The sequence below is a fragment of the Filicampus tigris genome, chromosome 1 (genome assembly GCF_054856515.1).
Source record: "Filicampus tigris isolate MCC_2025a chromosome 1, RoL_Ftig_1.0, whole genome shotgun sequence".
NCBI lineage: Eukaryota > Metazoa > Chordata > Actinopteri > Syngnathiformes > Syngnathidae > Filicampus > Filicampus tigris.
This window is the reverse complement of record NC_141217.1, coordinates 27,284,851-27,305,440: the sequence shown is the minus strand read 5'-3', so window position 1 is coordinate 27,305,440 and position 20,590 is coordinate 27,284,851. Positions and strand designations below refer to the sequence as shown.

The 20,590-nt window shown below is 39.4% G+C and overlaps 1 protein-coding gene across 1 annotated transcript in view; it reads right to left on the bottom strand.

Moving 5' to 3' along the window:
• Positions 1 to 20,590, bottom strand: part of mgat5 (alpha-1,6-mannosylglycoprotein 6-beta-N-acetylglucosaminyltransferase) — a 60,827-nt gene that overhangs the window by 14,701 nt on the left and 25,536 nt on the right. The window contains exons 4-11 of the mRNA XM_086029453.1: positions 19,922 to 19,998; positions 17,929 to 18,018; positions 17,007 to 17,078; positions 15,794 to 15,955; positions 14,690 to 14,859; positions 14,454 to 14,588; positions 10,276 to 10,409; positions 2,704 to 2,837 (exon numbers count right to left, since the gene is read on the bottom strand). Coding sequence (XP_085885579.1) covers positions 2,704 to 2,837; positions 10,276 to 10,409; positions 14,454 to 14,588; positions 14,690 to 14,859; positions 15,794 to 15,955; positions 17,007 to 17,078; positions 17,929 to 18,018; positions 19,922 to 19,998 — 974 coding nt within the window. The remainder of the gene's footprint in view (positions 1 to 2,703; positions 2,838 to 10,275; positions 10,410 to 14,453; positions 14,589 to 14,689; positions 14,860 to 15,793; positions 15,956 to 17,006; positions 17,079 to 17,928; positions 18,019 to 19,921; positions 19,999 to 20,590) is intronic.

The window sequence follows — 20,590 nt, the reverse complement described above, 5'->3', positions numbered from 1 at the left end:
ATTTTATTTTTTTTAAATCAGAATTAAATGCCATTTTGGGAATGTTTTTTGGGAATGTGATATCGCCTATAGTAAATCTAGTAAAAAAAATGCCTTCAAATTAGAGTAAAACAGTATAACTTCATTATTTCCAACATAGAATATGTCATCAACCCTTTGGTTTTGTCTGTTACTCGAAGAAATGGCTGACAAGTTTCAAGAGACAAGTTGATGTCAGGGTTTTCACCCTCTGGAAGGCTTGCTTTATGTTCATGTTTCTAAATTGTGTTTCAAGTTTATTTTCATAGTCCAGTTTTGCTTTGAAGACATGATTTTTTTTTTAATGTTCCTAATTATTTCCTTGATGCTGTTCCAGTCCTTGTGCATAAAGAATTTCTGTTTTTCTTTCAGGCTTTTTTTTTTATTCGTGAAGTACTCCAAGGTTTGGAGTTAGGATATATCTTTATTGTGTCTTGTTTGGAATTGTGGAGAATTTGATGCAGTCTGTGATGACAGATATTGTCATTCAGATCCCCATCATAAATGTCCCATTTGGTGCAGGCCGGGATACTTGTAGTTGCGTAATGGTGTCCTCCACCATTAACAGGCACTATGGCACTGTGGTTGGTGGCACTTGAGTTCCTGTCTGTACAGCGGAAGTAAACAGATGACTTTGTGAACTGCAAGTAATTGGTCATATTCCCACGTCATAAATCAAAGATGTTTTCTTTTCTTGTTCGAATATCCACGTACAGTTAAAATGATGGCAACACACAGTCCAATCAACAACTGTTGAAGTGCCCCAGACTAAACAGTGGAGCACCGGGAGACGTAGCTAGCATAGCATTCTCTGCTATTAGCTCCGCTGCTATGTTGATGTTACGCTACGTAGACACAGCTGACCACAACAATAGGGAATTCCAAGGGGAGATAGAAGGAAATGAGGGGTAGGGTCAGTATTTCTAGGTTAGGTGTGCTCACTCTTCGGCAGGGGTCACCAACTCCGGTCCTCGAGGGCGCCTTTCCTGCAGGTTTTCAATCCCTCCCTGCTGTAACACACCTGATTCAAATGATCAGCTCATCAGCAAGCTCTTGAGAAGCCTGATAACGATCCTGATCATTTTAACAGGTGTGTTACAGCAGGGAGAGATTGAAAACCTGCAGGACAGGTGCCCTCGAGGACCGGAATTGGTGATCCCTGCTCTACGGTGTATTTGATGTTATTACACCACCTGTTGTAAAGACATAGCCCTCTACCTTGCATTTTCCCCACATGCCTCCTCCTATCGGACCTGATGATGGTGAAGTTATCCAGGCTAACCTCAGAGTCAGAAACTGACTCTTCTAGCCATGTTTCAGAAAGAGCAATGATACAGATCTCCCTGAATTCCCTTTAAGCATTCGGGTTTCACTTCATTATACACTCTAAAAACAGTTGGGTTAAAAATGACACAATTTTGGGTATAAAATGGACCGATACACAAATTGGTTAAATTTGACCCACTTTCTTGCATTACATTGTATATAGTAAAAAACTACCCCTTTTTGAGTTTTCTGCAAAAGCAACCAAGAAAATTGGGTCAAATTGACCCAAGTTTTTGATCGGTCCATTTTTTGACCGAAAATTGTGTTATTTTTAACCTGTTTTTAGAGTGTACAATGTGGCATTAACAAGGGGTGAATGCATTAATCATATACACATAACCATGTTCCTGTACGTGACCTGATGGGTCGTGGACATTTATGACTGGATTCTTTAGAGTCATTCTCTTATTTCTATTGTACAAAGTTGTGGTTATTGTGAACAACAAATATATATTGTGTGTGCATGTGCCCGTGCATTACCGAGTGTGCTGGTTTTTTGGAGTTATTTTTTTAACCTCTGGATATTTGTCACTGTTGCATTTATATAGGTTTGATACTGAATGTTTGCCGTCAATGGTATACATTAATGGCTACATTATGCCGCCGTCCCTGTGTGACCTATATCTTTGCTGCTGTAACAATGAAAATTTCCCCACTGTGGGATCAATAAAGGCATTCTTATCTTATCTTATCTTATCTTATTTGTATAGTGCAAGGCGGCGTTAACCATTAATAGTTGACAAGGATTGGTTGCATTACAGTGCAACGACGTTTCAACCGCACGTGAGCATGTTCCCACGTATGACCAAGCATGCCATGGACTTTTTGACTGGATGATTTAGAGTTCTTTTCATTTCAAAGTGCACGTTATCATGAATGATTGTAGATGACTTAATTATATGACGCACACATGTGCCTGTACATGACTGAGCATGAAGTAGGCTTACAAATCATTGTATTAATTTTAATTATGCAAGGTATTAGTCATCATGAATATCTTTTACGAATATCTGTTAGGCATTACAGTAATCATATGATGATGACGAGAACGACCAATCGTGCAATGCCCTGCAAGTCTGCTTGTGATTTTTGTTGAGGATACAGTAATACCTTTGTCTCTATGCTGCAGTGTGGCATGCATTTGAATATACAGTATTAGAACTCCACAGAAAGGTTGATAAGCAGAATTGGATCTTATAAACCACACTGGTATTTAGTTGTCTGCAAGTTTTACCTGCTGTTGTCCCAAAGAGTTTAAAGCACTTACTGTATATATCTGGAAACTGGTTTCTTTGGGTTCCGGTTTGTCTTTTGTGTATTATTATAAATCAGTGATATGTCAAGGATAAGTTGTCATACCTTCCAGAAGTTGTCAACCTTGCCGTAGACTAGAGACTGATTTTGTCTCTTGACGTCGTCAATGTGTTTGATGTCGCTGGCATTAAGGTGCTGCTCCACTACAAAGCCCAGGAAGCTGTTGTCTGGAGTGTGAGCTGTCACAAGTAAAAAGGAGAAAAGCAATGTTTTATTTTCATACACAAACTAGAGAAGGAGTTTATTCATTGCTAATTCTTGTGTTGGTTGCCTCAAAGCAGAAGCTCTCTGGCACTTTGGAGTGTCCCAAAGATAGAGATGACAAAACAATATGCCTCAGATATATTTTTACACAGAATACTGCTCATCATAAGACCCTCATTTCTGCGTGACTATTTGGCACAGAAAGATGAAAGTACTTGCACCGCAACACTCTTCCAGCCCACTGGGATTTTGTGCCCCCCCGTTTCTCCTTGTGCAGTGACGCTTTGTTATTAAGGGACCCGTGATATGAATAAGATACGTCTTAAGCGTATGGCTGGCAGGTCCTTACTTTACTGTCATGCTCTTTGTAAAAGTAACAAAAAGACACCACGCATTTAAAAAACATGCATGGGAAGTTCATTGAAAATTGTAATTTGGTGTGAATGTGAGTATGAATGCTTGTTTTTGTCTGTTTTTCCAAATGTGCCCAGGCAGCGTCCAGTCCAGGGTGTACCCTCGATTCTTGCTCAAAATCACCTTAGATGGACTCCAGCACACCAGTGGCTCTAATGGGAATAAGTGGTATATAAACTCGATGGATGATTCAGTTGTAAATCAAAAAGGACTAGCCCAAGAAAAATAGACAATAATTTGTTCTTGAGAGCAAGCAGAAAATTAAAACAGCCTGGGACCTGAACCTAATACTGTGGTCAGACCGAACGCGGCGCCTTTCCTTATATGGTCAATGCAGCTCGCGCGGTCAGGCGCAGTTGCGTGCCGAACGGCGCATTTGAAGCAAACATTTATTTTGCTCCTTCGTCCAAAGAGAAAATAATAATGATGTGACTTTATTTAGCATATGGCACTTCCAAATGCCTGGCATCATGTTAAAACAACTTGGCTTATCTCAACTGATATCCATAACATAAATACATGTGATGCTTTGAGCTTAATAATATGTTTGTATTTAACTGTTTTAACAGCAGTCTGACACACTTTCCTGTCTGGACTTGTTGACTGAACTGGGCAGTGTGCCATACAAGCGGTACTACCAGGAAAAAAGGCCGTCTTCACACTCCAAGTGATTATGCCTGGGTGGCGTGCATTCTGTTTGCTGATCAGATTTTGTTCAGTTGGCTGTCTTCAAAATCCTGTCCCCATTTGGACTTCCAACCAATACTGTGCAAAGTGGAGGCTTTTATCTGCTCTCTTATGCGATTTCAGGAACTTTGTGTTGTGTGTTGTACCACTGAAGTTGAAAGCAATTAAGAAAATCTGTGGCTTTGATTTCTCAAATACTGTAATTATAATTTGGAGTGTCTGTTTATGACTTGCTTAACTTTATGAGCCCAACATACCTGAAATCAACCTATTATGTGTAAACAGTTCCCTACCAGGTTGCAGGGTTAAGTCAAACCCAGCCGAGCGAAAATCGGTTACTTTGTCATTACGGAGACAACACTGTTACTTCCAGTGACTTTGTTGAGACGTCTTCTTTCTGAGGCTTTAAAACAGGTGTCCAAAGTTTTTTTTTCACCAAGGGCAACATACAAAAAAATTGAAGTATAGGGTCACTCTGAAATTCTTCCACTGTACTTTATTGAACACACTAATACCAAACAACCATCAACCATTAAGCAATTACAGTAGGCCATCGCTATGGGCCAGGGGATAAGGACCGAGCCCCGAAAATGATTGAAAAAAATAAATAAATAAATAAAAAAAAGCGTCAAACTGACATTTCCCCCAGTAAATATATTTTAGAAAACTATTGAAAAAAAGCTATTTAAGAAAATAATCATGCGAAAAGGTGAATTTGCGGTTGCCAAACTGAGTGTATGGAGATCCACTGAAGGGCTGGATAATTACCGTATTTTTCGGACTATAAGCCGCGACTTTTTTTCCTAGATTTTGAGCAGCGGCTTATAGTCCGCTATTCTGTGGATTTTTCTTTCACCGCTTGGGGCGCTCTAACCGGAATGACAGTACAATTCAATACAATACATTTCCCATTAACTGGATGTGACTGCAGGTGGAAGAGTTTGACAGGCGAGGGCCGTGAAGTGCACATGAATGCGATTGGCTGATGTTATGTCTGTTCTGTTGTTTTGAATGCTATTGTTGATTTCGCACGTCGTGTGTTAGATTGGCTGACTTTATTAACATAAAACAAGACAGGTTCATATGTAGAATGTAGTAGAACAATAGATGGTGGAGTCTGGTGGACATTAGCTGACAAACTGGAGCGGCAGTCGGCAGTGAAATGAAGATAAGTACTGTTTATTTTCTCTTGGTTTTCTTCTGTTTTAATCAACAACGTTGCTGCAGTGTTAAAAGGCACTGTTTGGAAAGAATCTGCTCAGGTACATACATGTACATTTACAGTTCATAATCGTTCTGTAAATGCAGTAAATAAAAAGTTTTCAACATAGGTGCGGCCTATATAAAGGTGCGGCTTATTTAAGGTTTTTCCAAAATATTCTAAAAAATAGAGTGGGTGCGGCTTATATAACGGTGCAACTTATAGCCCGGAAAATACGGTAATCAAAATTTAATCATGATTTAAATTTTATCTTCTCTTGATCTCTAAAACGAAAATCTATTAATACGCAGAATGACATAGTGTGTTTAGAAATTCCCGATGTTGTGAAAGTGCCATGAATGCATCTTGTTTGGGGTGTTTGCATGTTCTCCCTGTGCTGTGTTTTCACTGGGTACTTTGGCTTACTCATACATTCCAAAAAACATGCATGGTTGGTTAAGTGCAGACTCGAAATTATCTGTATGTGTGAGTGACAGTGAATGACTGTCTATGTGTGCCCTGTGATTGGCTGGCGACCAGTGCAGAATGTACCGTGCCTTTCGCCCAAAGTTAGCTGGGATAGAATCTAGCACACCCGCGACCCTCGTGAGGGGGAGCAGTACAGAAAATGGAAAAATTACTAACTGAATTATCTATATTCGCCTGAGATTTAGGAGGGGCAAATGTTTTACAATTTGAGTTGTAAACCGTTTGTTTGTATATCTGGGAAAGCACTATATAAAAACAATTTATTTATTATGACTATTTTTGTTGTTTTTGTTCCTATTATCAGTAGTGGTGGTGGTGGTAGAAGTAATCAGGAGCGTGACACTCACGAAGAATGTGGGTCACAACATAACCCTTTCTCAACAACCACATTTGTCATGCTGCCAAGCCACCCCCTACTTTTTTTTTAAGCTGCGTTGTAGGCCATGTCTTTAGTGTAAGTCACAATGGACTGTGGCTGCAAAAGACCTCTGTGCTGTAATTTAGACACTCCTGCTTAATGCCACCATACAATTTGGTTCATGTTTCTTAAAGGTGAAGTAAACTGTAAGCTTGTGTAAGAGAAGCTTTACGGAGTTGTGGGCTGATGTGAAAGTTTGCCAGCATTCATTTTATTTGCCAAAATGGACCCAAGTGAAAAGAAATACATTTGGCATATAAGAGTGACAATAAGTGAATGCAGAATATCAATGCATGCAGTGGAATTGAAAAATATTTAACAGGACTGTAAATCAACCTTTGCCAAATGTACAAAGTTTCAATAGATATGGACTTGTAATTCTTAGCTGTGATATTATTAGCTATTTAAGTTATTCTTGTTCTATTGATTCATTGTAAAATACTGCAAGTTTTCAAATAAAAAACAACTTGCAGTGGCGGTTGAATAATTTTCAGGGCAACTGTAGTCGTGTTTTGCATTTGATCGTCACTTTCAAATTTGCTTTCTGTAAATGAATGTCTACGAGTGGCATAATCAAAGCGTCAGAGGCTGTATCAACCTGACAGATCTCACAGTCATTTCCGCATGTGACAAGGCTTCAAAGATAACAAGTGAGAGAGAGCACACCCACCCCTACACACAGAAAAACAGCAGACGCCCAGCACGCAGCACACAAGCAAGAAATCCATCTGTGTCATAAGCCAGCGATATATAGCCATGCACAATAAAGACATAGAAATACAGTGTATACAGTAGAAAACGTTTTACAACAATACTTAACCATATTTATAATTTCATAAATAGCTGTGGATAAAATAGCGAAGCTTCTGGTAAAAACGTACGAGCGGTCCGCGCCTCGCCGGTCAATTCAGTTGAATGGGAGCAAGCTTCGTCTTTCAAAATATCACTTCCTTATGATTATCGCCCACGCCCTATTTCTGTAGCAACATGTGTGTTCCTTGACTGACACAATCTTTTTGTGAATTAAAATAAGTGATAGAACTCAACATATTGTATGCGGAGCCTCAAAATGCAGTTCAGGTGGCCCCAGTTCACATCGCAGTCAACACATTACATTGGGAGTGAGTGGCCAGCTGTTATTTTTTGAGACTGTCTGGTCCAAGTCAGGTTTGGAATTGGAACCATCACACCCTGTGCTTTAAAGCTAAATAATGACTTAAGTCACACATGCCTGGCAAATTGGTACGAAACAACACAGACATTGATGCAGTTAACGCATGCAAACAAACACTTCTGTTGTAGCATAAAATTATTTATTTAAAGCTAGTGGTAGTACAATGTGAATTTAATATACATTTAATATTGCTGACTTTATTAATGCTAATGACTGGCAGTGATTTCTAATTTAAAAAATAGAACTTTCTACATCCTATTTGATGTATATTTTGCTTTAAAAAAAAAAGATACATTTCACTGAAAGCATAGTAAAATCATTATCATATGGTTAGAGGTATCTGACAGGAATATCGCAGAATATCACGATATGAAATTGTGACCCCCAGCCCTACTTCATAGTTGCACTGGCAAACTGGCATTCAAGTGTCCTCCCTGAGTTGAGTGTCTAGCGGTTGTTAAACTGGAAGTTGTTTAACATTTTTAACACTTGACCCTTGATCCACACATTACAGTGACCAAGGGGCACTGCCAAACCAAGTCAGTCAATGACCTTGATAAAATTCTCAGGTTTAAAATCAACAGTACTCTCGAGTAGGGACGAAACAGGTTCACGAGTAATTAGAGTACCTCGGTCCAAAAAAATGCATGAGGCATTTTTTCTGCCTCAAGCACCCGCTTATTTAGGTGTACATTGTCAAGAAGAAGAAGTCAAGCTAACTGCAGCAACACTTGTTCATGCTATACATGAGAAGTAACATGCCACCAGCGGAGGCAAGAAGGCCAATTTCAAAATAAACTTGACCATACCAAATAATATTTGTGCATCAACGCCATTTTGAAGCTGTTCCTGGCAGCATGTCGCGACAAACATAGTCTACCAGACTATGTTTGTAGCACTTATTGCTGTCACAAAGTGTTGCTACTGGCGGCAACAACACAAAGTTGTCCTAAAATAATGTTCACTCCAGAGCTGGGCATCGCCTAACCATCACAAAGTTGCCGTCTGCATATTTATCCGAGCCACGTGGTACCAGTCCGTCCCTCGTCGGCGACAGCCAATCAGCGTTGAGAACTTCATGTACAGCAGGCACCACACAAGCAGACACAACGCGGAATAAAAAAAAAAAGTATCAAATAAAAATAACAGACGCATAGATGCAGCTTAATTGTTGATTTTTGAGGCTAGTTTCACTACTCTCGACATGATGTTAGCCTCTCTCTTTATCTTTACACTTGTAAAATAGTGTGTTGCTTATGAAATTCATGCAGTCCATTCATGTTTCAGGAAATACATTTTATTTATTAAATGAACACATTTTGAACTCTTAAGGCCCTGATACACCTAACCGACGTCGGAGGCCGTTATGCATCGTTGCGTCTTTAAGCGCCGTCTGATTGGTGTAGTGGCCACCGTCGTAGTGTTGTAACCCGTATGTAAGCATCTTGGGGGCGTTTACGTATGTTGAATCGGCGTCACCTGATTGGCTGTTAGCTAGCAAATCAGCGCGCGTGAAGTGACAAAGGCGGAAAAACAGTGACCTTGCCCTAATCTTCTTACAAGTACAAGAGCGAGGGTTGACAATGTAAGTATTTCACAATTCCGAGAGAGAGAGAGAGAGAGAGAGAGAGAGAGAGAGCGCGTGAAGTGACAAAGGCGGAAAAACAGTGACCTTGCCCTAATCTTCTTACAAGTACAAGAGCGAGGGTTGACAATGTAAGTATTTCACAATTCCGAGAGAGAGAGAGAGAGAGAGAGAGAGAGAGAGAGACAGAGAGAGAGACAGAGAGAGAGAAAGAGAGAGAGAGAGAAAGAGAGAGAGAGAAAGAGAGAGAAAGAGAGAGAGAGAGAGAGAGAGAGAGAAATACATCTTACTCTTGTTCAGTTCTCATGTTTAAAGGGATGGCATTTTATGAGTCCAACACTCAACGCTGTGTACTTTTCTCACCAGCAATATCATCTGACCCAGTGATTCTTAACTGGGTGATCTTTCAAGAGACTCAGTGTGTTACGAGACAAATAACACATTTAAACAACAAAAATGCATTTTTAGGTGCAGCAGTAATCTGTAGAACTCCACACCTCACTTCATACAGTTGGGTTGCTACGGTAACATTTATTACTCCAGCGGAGGGCGGATTGCTACTCTCGTCTGTAGTGCCCAACACATTGGCTTGGGTCACAATAGGAGTGATGCCCACATAGAATCATTTGATCATTTTCTACCACTAATCTTGTTCCTAGATGATCTTGGACTGACCACCAGTCAATCGCAAGTCACATACAGTAAAGTATAGACAAACAAACATTCACAATCACATTCAGATCTGTGAGCAATTGAGAGTATTCAATTCACCTAACATGCATGCTTTAGGAATATGGGGGAAACCACAGTAACAGAGCAAAAACCACACCACACAGATCCAGGGAGAACAGACAGAAGGCCTAAGACAATGTTCAAGTCCAGAACCTGTTGACTGGGAGGCAGACAAACTGACCACATGTAAAACCATTTGCCAAAAGACAACCGAATGGCCCTTACTATTCATAACTACATTAAATGGATTTTTGAATAAGATACTACTTTCTTATTCTGCAAGATGTTGTACTGGCCAGTACAGTGATAGATACACAAAGTTCTAACATACATTCCTTACATTTGTACTTTTTTTTTTTTTTAATTAGGATGGTACTCAGAATTGCCTGGATACCAATTTAATCCAAGGAGCCAGGACAATAACTTGACCTAATTTTAAATGACTGAATAGTGTTCTTGATGAGTGATTAAAGATCAACTATGTAGTGGTGAATACTATTGTCATTCTCAATCCTTCCTCTGAAACAGCAGGCTTGCTGTCTCATCAAAAAGAAACAATCAAATGTAAGTGCGCTTTTGTCCATTATGTACAGTATGCAGGTTTTGAATTTCTACATGCACATCAGCCTTCATTAAGCCATTTAGATGTGTTGTCAGATATCAGAGGCAATTGTGTTGAAGACTTTGTAGTGTGTGGCTTTCTCTTGACTTACGAAACATGGTGTTAAACTGCTGAGGATTGAGATTCCACTTCCCCCAGGGTGTCTTGTGACCTTTGGACTGGGCATAATGGGCGTGATTGAACTCCGGTTCTGTTCCAAAGGAATCCAACACCCTCAACATGCACCTGCGGTGTGACAAAAAAGTTTTAGTGTGCAACCAAGGCTAGGGCTGGGCGATATGACTGAAAAGTACATCACAATATAAGTGTTTCATATTGGTCGATATCGATATATGTAGATTTTTTTTCTTTTTTTAACTATTGAAAATAATGACATGGAGAAAATGGAATTTAGGTTATTTTATTTTAACATAATACTTAACCATTAATAAAGGGGTCAATTGAACTATGAAAGAGTGAAATAAACTGGTCAGTATAAAGATTAAATAAATCAAATTAAATAAATACATACATATATATATACACATATATCCATCCATATCTATATATATACACATATATACACATACATATACATACATATATATACATACATACATATATATATACATACATACATACATATATATACACATATATATATACACATATATATATACACATATATATATACACACATATATACACACATATATACACACATATATATATACACACATATATATATACATATATACATACATATATACATATATACATATACATACATATATACATATACATACATATACATACATATATACATATATATATATATATATACATATACATACACACACACTGTCAACATTTTAGTCTAGTTTTTGTCCGTTTTTTTGACTAAAAAACTGAGCATCTACAAACTACATTTAACAATCCATTTCAAACTCATACTACAAACAATCTGTTTTATGCAGAAATAATTGCTGATATTTTTTATGCTTGAAAAAAAAAAAGATATTGTATCATCTGGAGAAGCAGGAGGTTATTGGGTATCTGTGGGAAAAAAGTTATCGTGCATCCCAACTAATTGGATGTAACACCTTTATTCCTGGAGTGTTGATGTATTTTCATATTCAATGACCTTTTGCATGTTTGTTCCACAAGACCACTGCTTTTATGACATTTTTGCTTCGTCAATTACGCTTTAGATCTGACGTAATGGCGATTTTTATGGTTATGTTCCAATAGATGTCTTATCTTGCAATTACTTTATCGTGACACTATTGGTATCCTTAGCAAAATATTTTAATGATATCATGTGGTCCTCTGTGATTCCCACCCCTAATGTAAAGTATTTAAAGGGCATTTGTTTCAATAATTTTTTTTCTTATTCAAGCTAATAAACAAGCATGACTGGAAGAGTAGTCAAGAGCTATTATGCTGGATGAACAGACTGCAAAAGACATTGGATGTTACCTGCATGTTCTGAGCTTACAAAACACACAAATTGAAATTATACAGCATTGCTGGTTTGCCCTATTGTTTGTCAGAATGTAGCTGAGCCGTTGATATACTTTTTTTTTTTTAAGATAAAATAATACAAAGGATACATTATTTATCTTGAGTATGAGCTCAGGAAAATGTCCCAATTAACCAACCAACATCAATGATTTTCTCTTATCCCAGACAGATGGTTTGCAGCTGCAACTGTAAAAGACCCTATGAGACGCATTCATGATGGAATGGTAAAAGTCCAAAATTGAAACAAGAGCTAAAAAAACACATCCCCATTCGTCCCGGCAGATGGTGAAGTGATACTGGTGGAATATTGTAAAACTTGGCTTTCAACAGTTGTCACCACATCCTTGTAAACTGGCACTTTTTAAAGACCAAGATGAAGAATTTGACAATGACATGTTTAATTTGACAAAATACAATAGATTGTGTGCACGAGTTCTGTAACATACCTTCAATGTGAATTTCAAATTAGTTTCCTGTTAACTTCCTGCTCCATTCACAACAGAGGGAAAATGAATAGTAGAAAACACTTGAGTGCTTTAACTACCAGAAAAAAAAATGCACTATTGAATTTCAACTACATTTGTTGCACCGGGTATATGCAATCCCATTGAGTACTTATACTGTACATACATAAATAGCCAGGAAAATAATATAGTGAACAACATCTGCAACTTAGATTACGCCTGACTCTGACAATGGGAGCGGATGTAAATTGTGGTATTTCGTAGTGAAACAAAACCTGGTGACAAACAGGAGGAACCAAAGGGCCATTAGTGCCCCCTGATTTACTGCTGCTTTTCTTCCTATCAGCATTAGCTGATAAGTGCCACTTCAAAGAAAACCAAACCGACCTCGCCTACAGTTCTCAATGGAATAAGTGGATAGAAAAATAGAATTGACATGCATATCAACAGCCTTTTGGTTTGCTTTGTGACGTATGTGCAGAGAATAGACCGATTGTCTCCACTACAGCCTGTAGTAGGAGGATACTAAAGCTACTAAAGTTTCTGTTGTTTTGTTTTAAAGGGCAAGACAACAACAAAAAATCTCTGAACAAGAAAATGTTCAATGCAGCCCTACTAGTTTAAACACAGCATTCTGATCAATATTGCATTTGTGGAATATTGGTTAATCATTAAAATCCACCTGTTTTTTTGTCCATCTCAAGGGTCGGCTATTTTGCCACTTGTTGTTGACTGTAAATGACATCGAAGTTGCTCAGGTAACGACCAATCATAGCTCAGCTTCAGAAAACAGCATCTTGCTCTCAAGGACACTTCGACATGGTCCCAATGGCTTGGGATCAAAACCCCCAACCTCTGGGTTAAAACACGACCACTCTACCACTGAGCTATGCCTCCCCAAGATCCATGCATGTTGCGAATGGTACTGACATTGCCAAACTCAAATTCCAACCCGCGACAGCACTTTGAGTTATATTCTTTTTGTATGAAAAGTGCTATCTAAATAAATTTGATTTGATTTGTGACCAAGTTTGGGGAAATAGGCACTTTAAGAAGAAATTACTTGAGATGGGCAGTTTCACGCTTAAAAGGGAAAGTCAAGGCAATAATGTTCTTTACAGCGGGGAGCACCAACATTTTTGAAGCTCAGAGCTACTTCTTGGGTACTGTTTGATGCGAAGGAGTGCCAATTTGTGTCACTCAATTCTGTGACTTGCAAGAAATGTAAGAAAATGTTTAGACCTTGACAGGCAGTTATGGGAGTGGGCGTGTGGGTAGTCAACAAAACAATAGAGAACTAAAGTTCAGGGAAGTGACATTTATAGCGGAGCAGGCCAGCGATGTTGTCATAAAATGGGCAGCGACATGAGCAGGTGTGCAGTGAATGAAAACAAAACAGAGTCAGTTCGAAGAATTGCCTTTTATACAAGCAGCAGGGCAGGCCAGTATACTTGTAGTTAATGGCTGCTGTCAATGGACAGTAATAAGAGTAACACGTCGAGAGTGATTTAAGCTCTAGACCTAAGATCAGTCAGGCACTAAATGTAAGTCAGGAGAGGTGTTGCCTTTTGCCCAGAAAAGCATTTTAATGTTTCCCACCAAAAATTGCTGACTGTGTTCTTGAATCAGAATCAGAATCAGAATAAGAATCATCTTTATTGGCTAAGTATGGTAAAAATATAGAAGGAACGTGTCTACACTAGGTTGAGCAACTATGGCAAAAATTCATGACATAACACAGTTATGAGACAGTCCATAAAGATGATGATTCTGAATTGAGACTGGTTATATATTTTTCACGTATTAATTGTGTGCATCATTTTAATGTTACTACTACAGTAGTATCTTTTTGATTGTGATTACCGGTATTCAAAAATTGTAACATCATATTTAAAGTGCACTTTAACTATATATATTTTTTTCTTTTAACAGTATCCGCTGATAGTGTAGTGGTACACACGCCTGAGTTGTGTGCGGGCAGCGTGGGATCGATTCCCGCTCAGTGACAGTGTCTATGTGTGCCCTGCGACTGGCTGGCGACCAGTTCGGGGTGTAGTCTGCCTTCGCCCATTGACGGCTGGGATAGGCTCCAGCAACTCCCCGCGACCCTATATAGGATAAGCGGTTTGGAAGATGACATGACATGACAGTATTGCACACTTTTTTTTTTTTTTTGCATGATAAGGCACCATTTATCCACTCGTACAGTTTTAAAATACAGGCTTGCCATGGGTATCGAATGGGGCGGGCAATAATTGATGTTGTGATAGGCTCTTTTAAAGTAAAATATAATAGTACTTACTGATAGTGGACCCATGACGGTCCAAGCGTTTTCTTAAACTGGGTGAGGCCCACAATATCAATGTATATGAGCTCAACCACCTTGTCACCTTGAGTGGGGCAACTGGACTTATTCCCCATCACTCGCCGCATGATCCTGGAGAGAAATGTTTGCAGTAATTTTGCAGTAACTGTGGGGCACTTTATTTAAGAGAAGCATACAAACAATTTTGTCCGTGTGTACTTTTATGTACTTACTCTTTGAGCTCAGCCAGAGAGGCAGAGATGCGGACATCGTGACCAAGCAGGTAAAGCGTCGTTATGAGATCACTCCACTGGACCAACTCACCCAGCGGGCCGCCACTGAAGGCATTTTCTGCTATTTTGAAGCCTGACTCTTTCGTCAGCAGACCTAAGTGCACCAGGACCTGAAAGAGGAACGGGAAAATATAATAGGTCATCCATGACAAAAAGGTACAATGTAAGGGTTGGCACTGGGTCATGAAACCTAAGCCGTATTAAGTGCGGGAATATGGCAGAGACATTGCAGCCCAAAATATTACCAAAGGCATAACATTTGAGGGAAGATGCATAGGCAGCGCTTGATGGCTAACTGCACGTTTTAGTGGTAGAAATGGTCCTGTCAAGGCATGATGTGCATCTCCTCACAAACTCGCTATCTATGGCAAGTACACTAGTACACGCAGGTAATGCCTGCACAATCTGTAGTGCGCATTCGTAAACACATTACGACTGACCTGTTTTTTGAAACTGAGCCGTGACTGGTCGTTACTTGAGCCCTGAGCAGTTGTGATGCCATTTTCAGTCGAAAGAAGTGACAAAATGGCCGCCCCCTGAGATGGCTAAAAAGGGGTGGATTTTGCTACTTAACTCATATCCCACAAAGACAATATTAATTAGAATGCCATGTTTCAACTAGTGGGCCTGCTGAGAACATATTCTTGAAAAAAAAAAAAAAAAAAAATGCGTTTGATTTTACTTTAAATAACTTGAAAAGGGACTGCCTCCCTCAAACAGCCTCTGTCAAGTCCTTGCGTTATTATAGCTTTTAAAGTTCTGATGGTATGATGTAAGCTTCTGTCATAATTGTAAATGTTAATGTCCATAGTGAATATTGCCCTGAAGCATGATTGGGGGGAAAAAAAGTGAATTGAATGAAAATCGCCATTTTTGTCATGAAAATCACAATTCAACCATTTCCTGAAATATCTCAGCCCCACATACAGTAATCCTTAGAACCAATGCCAATTCTTTCAACATACAGCGACAGCAAAATAATAGTTTGCATGGCTGAAAGTGCCCCAATCCCTACTCCTCCCAGCAGATTGGACCAGTAGCTACCTTCTTTCTCCTCCGTTTGGTCAGGTTCTGCTTGGCAGCCAACGATCGAATAGCACGGACCCATGGCTCAGCCATGCGTTTGATCCTCAGCATCATCCAGCGGAACTCCTCCCGTTGAGACATCACACGGTAAAGCTCATCAAAACTGGTCCGGATCTCTGCCTAAACACATATGAAATAATATTGATACAAAAAAACCCAAATGTCAACATATATCATGTATACTATACGTGAGGTGCACAGACTTCACTGAAATAGCTTGACATTATGCTATGTAAAGAAATGAATGCATCTTATAACTGTGCAACAATGCATTACAACTTTCTCTAATTACTAAGGAATATTGTATAAAACAAGCAGCAAAGTTATCGGGTTGAGAGACAGAGTGAAAGACAGGAAGAGGACCGGTACATATATGGAGCCATTGTCAGCTGCTAAGATGGCAAGATCAAGGTTGCAATGGTACAAGTGGTGCAACGGATCATATTTGTTGCATCATGGATGGGGCTCCCTCTTGGTATGATATTGGTAAGATTTTATCGATGTGGATACTGCCTTGACTGTATTTTTTGCAATTTATTTTTACAAAAATGTTACAACTAATACTGTTTTTTTTGTGTTTTTTTTAATTAATGGACTGTAAAATAAACATATTTTTAAATTACATAAATGATTTGATCAAATCACTATTACACTATTAAAAATTATATTAATTATTTAGTGTAAAAGTGTGGAGCAACAAGGCTGGAACATGCAGTTGGGCTTCAAAAAGTACTTCCATGTGGTGACGTGAAATGCACATTTTCTGCTCGTTAAGCTTGCTTGTGTTTGTCCTTGAGATTTTAATGATTGATTGCACTTACGACGTCTATTAAGCAGCAACGTTGCGACATCATCCCTCCGTCCCTCTTCAGTCTCCAGGCATAACCAAAGATTTTTCTTTACCTTATTGAGCATTTTGCGCTCTTGCATTCATTTTAACAGGACGGCCACTCCTAATAAGTGTGGCAAAAGCACTAAACTTTCCCCAGTTATAGACCAAGTCTTCCATGGACTGATGAACATTAAGGCTGTTAGAGGTACTTTTGTATCCCTTTTGAGATTGATACAAGTTATTAGTTTTTCATATGAAGCGACAGGTGACCACACGAACAAAGCTAATGAAATTTCTACATAACATTTCTATATAAAAACAATATTCCATGTGCCATACCTGTCCCCTCCTGTCCATGTCTTCATTCAAGCGCTTTGTCCTCCAAGGCAGATGAGGACACCAGTTCTCTACCTAACAAAAAAACAATGATGCAGATGACTTGCAGGTGCTGACCGTATTCCTCAAAACTGCAAAACTCACAAAAACACCAAAGCAAGCCATTGGTCGCAGACATCCGTCACAACATCCTGCCCTTGCTCAATCAACCCATAACTAAGTTAATGTGACAGTCTCCTACCATGAATTATACATGATACAGGCTACGTATTTGAACCTGAATGGGTTTGTTTGTGAAAGCACAGATGGGTTTAGATGCAGATTGCAAACTGTGATGTCAATCTGAAAAAGAGGTGAGAAAAAAATCTAGAGAATGTTGTAGGGAAAAAAAAACAGTCGCCATGCTCGTAGTCTGTTCGCTTCCCGTAAACGTCTTTTTGCAGCTTAATCCAAAACTCAGAAGACCCTGACGACATACGTCACGATGCAGTATGTAAACGTGGACTGCACTTCTTTAATCACTCAACTTCTCATATAGACCGATAAGCAATAGTCCAGTGACTTAACACTCCCTACATATCATGTTTCATTTTATGAATTTTATGAAACATGATATGTAAACGTCGACTAGACTTCTTAAATCACTCACTCGACTTATCATATAAACAGATAAATATAATTTAATTACTCCTTTTTGTTCACCTCACTAGTGCATTGAAGGGAATGAAGCTCACTCTCAAGACAAAAAACAAAAACAAACATCTGGCAACAGCTTGTATCTGTTTGGAGGATTGAATTCAAGGCCAAAACGCACAGACACATTTTCTTGCTTTTCTTTTTTTAAAATCATGGTTTGTGGACATGAACTCAGTTCAAAAGCTTGATCCTGTTACATTTCTGTCACCCTTGCAGTGCATGTACTCACCTCACTTAGGTAAATGAAGAAGGAACAGGTAGATCCATCGACACCATAATTGGTATAGCAAGAGTCTGAGCGCCACATCTCCTTCATCCACTAAAGTAAGGAATTGAAAGGAAAAATAGTGTGAAAACATTTTGTTGACTTGCATGAATCTTGTAAACAAACATATAGGGGAAATCAAGTCAAAACTTTCTTTACAATAATAATTTCTATGTGCACCCACTATTCCAAACGCGATAGTCGTGCAAAATGTTGCATTCGTGGAATAAGAATTCAATGGAATAATTTATCAACTTATTAACAGTGCCATTTTGGGAGAAAACATCGACCCAAACTGCTGAAATAATGTCACAATTGCCGCAGCTTGGGGGATAGTGTTCAATAAAGTTTGTTTGCAAAAAAAAAAAAAAGACATTGAAGTAAAAGTGGTTTATTAAAAATTGATCGGTTGCAACTCTGTCAGCGTCAAAGCTAACTCTCCAGTTCTGATGCCCCTCTATTACTTTTCAAAGGTAGTTTGATAAGCAGGGTTTTTCCCGGCTCAAATTGCGGCAGAGTTTGTACAATCCTCCATTGTCCTCATACGCTACTTGTAAATAAGTCCACCAAAATAGCAGTAAATCGCTTGCCAGTCCCTCTCCTATTGGAAACGCTTTCTGATGTCATGACGGCACCGCCGTAAAGTATAATACAGTCAATCCGAGGGGGATTTGCCATAATGGCAAATGTCCGAGTACGTACATTTGTACGTAAGTACATCTGTATGTGAATTGAATTTCCCCTTTAATGGACACCAATGAGTATATTACGTTCAAAATTAAAAAAAATAATAATAATGACAAGTAAAGGTCTAATGAGACATGATTTGAAATATCAAGTTATAATTTCTACAGATATTTGAGTTTTTATAATACGTCCAAAACGACATTCACAGTGAAAGTGTTTAGTGTGTGAATTTAAAGGGATGGTTGGGCCGGGATGGCCATGTGTCACTAACAAGTTCATTTTATATATTTTTTGATTAGGAAAATGAAGAGTTGTCATTTTCTATTTTAGCAATAAATTTGGGAGAAATTATGAAATAAGTGACTCCATGAATAACACCTCTTGTTAATGAGGCAAATGGCAGCGCTACAGTTCTACCCTTGTTCGGTCGGAGTCACCGGGGGAACCGATTACAAACTCTCCATTGGAAATCATCCATCCATCCATCCATTATCTGTACCGCTTCTCCTCACAAGGGTCGCGGGGCGTGCTGAAGCCTATCCCAGCTGTCTTTGGGCAGTAGGCGGGGGACACCCTGAACTGGTTGCCAGCCAATCGCAGGGCACACAGAGACAAACAGCCGCACTCACAATCACACCTAGGGGCAATTTAGAGTATCCAATCAACTTACCATGCATGTTTTTGGAATGTGGGAGGAAACCGGAGTGCCCGGAGAAAACCCACGCAGGCACGGGGAGAACATGCAAACTCCACACAGGGAGGCCGGAGCCGGGATCGAACCCACGACCTCTGAACTGTGAGGCGGACGTGCTAACCAGTCGACCACCGTGCCGCCCCATTGGAAATCATTGTACTTTCATTGCTTATAACGTCCAAAAACGGTGATCAATTGGCGATCGCCACAGTATTTTTGATTTTGTGGAGGTGATCATGTGATCATACTTTCACAGGTTAAAGTGGACAAGAGTAGTAATGTGCATTTGCATTTTGGTGGCGAACGGTCACTGTTTTAGACAACAGAACTGACAAAGCGAGCAATATTACCACGCTTGCCTCCCTCCTGTGACGTAGACCGCTGAGACAGAAAAAATAACAAGCCGAGCCCAAAAGGGGGCGGGGCAATTTGTCGTAAATCTAATCTAAAAAAAAGACCATAAATCACTAAAGAGTCTTTCGGGCGGAGCATTTTAGTACTGATGTCATTTTTACATGCAAACCTTTTATATAAGTGCCAATGTTAAAAGCTCATCCAAGTGTCACTTTAATTTACCTTCAGCTTGCCTTCACAGTGAGGAAATCCATCCAAAGACGGCAGCTCACACTTCTCTTGGGCTCCATTAAGAAGATCTGATGAGAATAGTGATGGAAAGGAAGAGAAAATCAATAAGGTCAAGAGGATTGGTTACACATCTTTTTATTGTCCACTGAGCGTCACATTTCAGGCTTGGACAAGAAACAAAATCAACTCGTGGTACATTCTCATTATCTGTGGAAGCTAATATGACCGATGGATGAACAGTCATGGCTTAAAAGCAGAGGTGGGAGGTCACATATGTGCAAGTCACAAGTAAGTCTCGAGTCGTAACCATGCAGTCTTAAGCAAGTCCCAAGTCACTGTGGGGAAAAACAAACAAAAACAAAACAAAACAAAACAAAAAAAAATCAGTCAAGTCGAGTCGCCACCAAATTTCAAGCAAGTCAAGTCATTACTTGGGTGCTATTGAAGTTCACAGGCTGACGGAAGCCCGTTTAAAATCAGAGGCAGACCGGCCTGTAGGCGGGTACTATTTTTTTAGCCCCCGAAAAAAAGGGCAAATGACGGACTACAGAACGGTACGGTACCCACGCTGCAGACGGATGAGAAATAATGGACGGTCAATTTTTAGTAAAATGCCGTCATGGGTGCAAGTATCGCCCTCCACTTTCTGTTTTATTTATT